Below are 5,522 nucleotides of genomic sequence, written 5' to 3' on the forward strand. Positions count from 1 at the left end.
CAACAAACAACTTTCAGTTTGTTTGAGAAATTAAAAATAATTTTTATTTTATTATAAATACACTTATGTCAGTAGCAAAAATTAATTGGCGATAATAAATAATGACTCAAATAATTTTGCATATATTTAAAAAATTAAAACATTCGAGAGAGAAAGATGCGTGATTTTCATTTGAATCTACGTCGCAGACTAACGTACATAAAGAGGTTAATAGTGATATGTATTAAGCTGCTAAATTTATAAAATCATTTTTATATGATTTAGCCAAATAATGTCTTCTATCATAAAATTTCATTGTGCGTTAATAAAAAATCTAAAGTTATCAAAGCGGAATTTCACACAGAATGAATGTGATAGCGAAAATAAAAAAAACTGGAACTATACTTTGAAAAAATTAGTATTCAATTGGTCAGGATACAACAAATTCGGGCTTTACACACATGATGTTATAGATTATGACAATCCTATAGTACGCGAAGCGCTACGTCGATTACCAATGGATATATTGGACGCTAGGAATTTCAGGTAATATATCATAAACTTAGCATGGATTCTCAGTAGCAAAGAAAACAAGATTCCCTTTCTCTACATAACTCTATAAAACAAAAAATATAAACAATATGTATGTAAATCGTAAACATATTTATATGTTAAATTATGAATTTACAAAAAGGAAAAAGAGAGAGAGAGAGAGAGAATATTATCTCTTTTTTTCCTAATCTTTCATAAAACATTATACCGCGATTGCAGATTTGATCTTATTAATAATTAAAATTTGAAACTAAAATTTACAATCTTAGCAGCCATTCAGCCAACGTCATATATTATTTCTTTAAAGTTCGCAGCTATTTATAGATTCTTTAAGATTCATCTCGGATATTAATGGCTGGCCTGACGAGAATGCCGTCAGATGCGTCAGCGTATTGCAGGACGCTTCAAAGACTTGCTAAGGCACCACTTTTATTAAGTGCTAAATTCGCTTAACGAGGTCTTAATTTGAGACCCGGCAGTCAGCGCTCGCATTCTACTTTTGATATCTGTTTGCGACGGGTCGTTTTATTTCTAGCGCGTGCACTTTTTTAAAATTGTTTTTCACTGTCGACGAATTAGAAAAGAGAAAGAAAGAGAGAGAGAGAGAGAGAGAGAGGGACAGACATTTTTGTGCTTTTTTTTTATTACAAGCTTCAGGAATAATCGCTTTGCGATTATATACGTAGCCGATTTTCAGTTAAGCTTCTTCAGCGATTATCAAATAAAGATAATTAGCAATTTTGTACGCCTTGCAGGCTCATAAGTGCTATGCAACTGAGTTTTCTGAGGATACAACTGCCTAAAGAAAAGTGGATCACATTTGAACAGGATTTGGAGAATCGGTACCTTGATACGTATATGAAGGAGATCGAGGCTGAACAAGCTGAGAAAGATGAGTTTGATTACAATGATAACGATTCGCCAGCTAATAAAGTAAAATAAGAAAAAAATTCTGTGATTCACCCTCTCTCTCAATGTACATATATCGATAAATTAAATATTTTTACATAGAATATCATTTTGAAGCAATTTTATAAAATAATATTTGCGATTAATTTGTTGATAAAAAATACAATTTCTCTCCCATGCAAAAAAAATTTTTGGATAAAGCTTCTACTTTAAAGGATTATTTTTAAGTTAAATAATATAATTATCTTCAATGCATTAATGTATTGCACATGCAAGTCCCTGAAATAAAATCGATGATGAAATAGTTTATTGAATAAATGTATACACGGGATTAAAATATAGAAAATTGAGAGATTTATTTTGTTGTTTGCTGTTATATTGAAATTTCTCTGTATTTTAATTTTATTTGAAAATATACAGAGAAAATACATTTGCTTCAGATTTATAAAGATGACAATTAAAAAACTGAGAATTTATTTTTCAACTTGCAAGTATGTTGCCAGTTGTCAGAAATGTCACTTTTAAAGGATTATTTTTAAGTTAAATAATATAATTATCTTCAATGTATTAATGTATTGCACATACAAATTTCTGAAATAAAATCGATGATGAAATAGTTTATTGAATAAATGTATATACGGGATTAAAATATAGAAAATTGAGAGATTTATTTTGCTGTTTGCTGTTATATTGAAATTTCTCTGTATTTTAATTTTATTTGAAAATTAACAGAGAAAATACATTTGCTTCAGATTTATAAAGATGACAATTAAAAAACTGGGAATTTATTTTTCAACTTGCAAGTATGTTGCCAGTTGTCAGAAATGTCACTTTTAAACATGAAAGATTGATCAGTCGACTAACTTTCAAATATCAAATGCAACAGCAAACAGTTCTGAAATAGTTTGCCCATTTATGGTTTATTTTGTTTTCTAATTTTCACTTTACTTATCGCAACAAATAAAATAAATGTTCCTATTTATTTTAACTAACTAACTTTACTGACCTAATTTCATTAATCTCAAAAAATATTTGAATGTAATATGCAATTTGAAGCACTGACCGCAAATTTAAATCCTATATACGTATCGCTTAAATCATAACGTTTTGCTCTTTCATTTGCATCCGCATGTTACCTCGAGAAATCCACGAATATGTTTACACAGAGTTTACGATGGATGGCAGGAAAACGTGACTTCATTTTACATAGCAAAATAAATCGACGTCACGTATACTTGGCAACTACTGATTTTCAAACTTCCGAGCGCTGTATTTTTGCGAGCGTATCGGAAAATTGTCATCTTGCGCGAAACATTGCACGAAGCATGCATAATCAAGGCATATTTTATTATAATATAAAAGATCTATATATATATATATATATATATATATATATATATTGATCTTTTCGAAGTAAAATTCTCTCATTTTTGATAGATAAGAGTTTCATAATTTTGTATAATTTTTTTTTTCTTTCAGTGAGTGTAAAAATAAAAGCAAGCTTGATAACCGAGCCCATTTATTGTCTATTCGGAAGTAAATTAATTATTTTGTATTTTAAGATGCGGCCGTGAATATTGCAACATTAAGTTTAGAATTGTTTTTCCTGCGAGAAAAGAGATTCGAGTTAATCGCGATAACGCACGATCGGCATTGATTTTACGAATTAAAAAGTTTGTCGCGGTGATTCTCACGCTCTTACCGTATGTTAGTCGATACTTGACAGTTCGCGTTCTGAATCCTTTATGATCTCGCGAGTCTCGCGGAAATGCCTGATGAATGGGAAAACGTGAAAACGCGTTTACGTTTGTCACCGAGATATCGTATTCACCGCACGAGTGACTAGATTTTTCTTTCGAATGATCTTGCATAAATCGAGAATATCTAGGCATATATATTGCCATTACAATTTCCTTATAAACTTTGTGCAAATTATTAGTAATTATTAGTAATTTTATTTAATTTATTTATGGTGTTTGTTATTAAGCGTGCTTTGAAAATTAACAGCGCGTATCACACAGCAACTACATCCGCAGTCATTATAAGAAAGTTTGCAGCATTTAAACACAAAAATACAAACAAAAACAAATGGACGACTGAATAATTAATAACATAATAAATTAAAAATAAAGCTCACGTAGTAGTCTTTAAATTAGTCATCAGATTATTGCTTTGATTTTGCTAAATAAGGTGATATTTTCTTCGTACTTTTTGTTCTCTTCTCTTTTTTTTTGCAAAATGACGCGAATATGAGCAATTTTCTAAAGTGCCGGAGCGAGAAAATTCGCGCGCTTATTCAGCCAGAAACAACGCGGAACGATGTTAATTCCCGGTTCCCTCGGACACTTAATACACGCCACGCTTTCAACGACCGGAACTTCACTAAGGCATCTCTGAGAGCGCAGCGTTTCATTTGATAACTCGATAGCTCTAACGACGACGCCTAGGATAATCGCGCTGACAACGTTCGCTTCAATTGCATTCGCTTCATTTGATTTGCCTCTTTGTCCGGCTTGCGTCAAGCACGAGTCATGTCAAATTAAGTCAGCTATCGATTCTCTCAAATATTTCGGCTAAGTGACTTTGACCCCTTAGACGTAAAGAGATATCAAAAAAAAAAAGAGATATCGATGGATCTTGATACTCTAAAAGCATCAGAAGAAAATGTAATACGTATCTTTACCTTCTCTAAGAGAGAAAAAAAGAGATTATAAATTATGAAGATAATTAAAATTTAATATTTTTTTTTTTAATGACAATGTTAAAATGTCAATATTGTGTATTCTTGGTCAAGCAATATTTATCGAGTTTTCGCCATTGCAAGAAAACTTTAGTTTTGTTTTAGCGATAATAGTTATCTATTTTAAGCTTATCTGTATACTTTAAATCTATCAAACTTTCACTAAAAAACTTTCTCTACACTGTAGACACAGTACTGTAGATATACAAAACTGCAAAGATGGTAACAAATTATACACTCGATTCTAGAATATGTAAAGCTATTTTCACTTGAAGTAAAAAAAAAAAAACAAAAAAACAATTATCGTATTTATCAATACACATTCTACGCACACAAATTTCTTCATAAATATTTTTGTTAATTATCTTAAATATTGAAATAATAAATATAAAAGTTTTCTTCCGTTTCTTATTATTTTGATTTAATCAAAAATTGATTTTCTCGCGAGAATAATGATCCACATTTGCATAAGGGGTATCTTATCTCAGACAAAATAAATTTTATGTGGGCTAAAATTGCTGAACATCTGATTAGAGTTTCCATCTGACGCAAGAAGAAAAATACCATATATTTTTTTTTTTTTACCCAACGCAGGACTGCTTAAGGGATGCGTGACTGGGGGAGAATCTTAATTTTATCCATGTTGAAGAGAAAAGATCTCTGAACATTATCCGGCCGCGTTCTTCTATGTAAATAAGCTCTGCTTATTTATTTACAATTGTTTTACTATTAAGTCCTACTGAAAATATTATGCGAAGAGTAAATTATAATTTATGACTTTATGGATTTATAAACTTATGCGTATAAAATACAAATTACACAAAAGCTCTTTTTTTATATCCAACAAATGTCGTTTCTGATGATTTTTCATATTATAATTATTCTCTTGACAGTAACTTCATGAGTTTAGGATGATAGAGATGAAACGCGACCGTATATCATCTTCATGAGAATATGCGACAGCTGTTTTATTGCAAAAGTGCACCTAAGTTACGGTCCTTGAACTAACTCTCAGCATTTGGATGCTCTCGAATTTTAGTCTCACACGAGAAGCGCGCTTTCCCGATGCTTTCCGTTAGCATTGAGCGACGACCAACTTTCGGAGCATCTAATTTAAATAAATAGAATAAAAGAGATTATTATTTTAAAATTTTTCCTTTTATTTCTTATAATTTATTTAAACGTTTTACGCCTAAGTATTATATCTTTATGATCCATTTAAAAAATATACTATTAGTATATATTATATTATTAGCAAATATGATATAATTATTACATATATTCATTACTTCTATCCTTAAATTATATTTCTTCTACAATATATATATATATATGTATATGT

General features: G+C 30.2%; 1 protein-coding gene across 1 annotated transcript; it reads left to right on the forward strand.

Moving 5' to 3' along the window:
- The first annotated feature begins 271 nt into the window (after nucleotides 1-271).
- Nucleotides 272-1,473, forward strand: LOC126857177 (cytochrome b-c1 complex subunit 7-like). Its single transcript, XM_050606370.1, has 2 exons — nucleotides 272-525; nucleotides 1,287-1,473. Exons 1-2 carry the CDS (start codon nucleotides 272-274, stop codon nucleotides 1,471-1,473), a joined length of 441 nt encoding a protein of 146 aa, XP_050462327.1.
- The last annotated feature ends 4,049 nt before the right edge of the window (nucleotides 1,474-5,522 follow it).

Source organism: Cataglyphis hispanica, chromosome 20 (genome assembly GCF_021464435.1).
Source record: "Cataglyphis hispanica isolate Lineage 1 chromosome 20, ULB_Chis1_1.0, whole genome shotgun sequence".
Lineage (NCBI taxonomy): Eukaryota > Metazoa > Arthropoda > Insecta > Hymenoptera > Formicidae > Cataglyphis > Cataglyphis hispanica.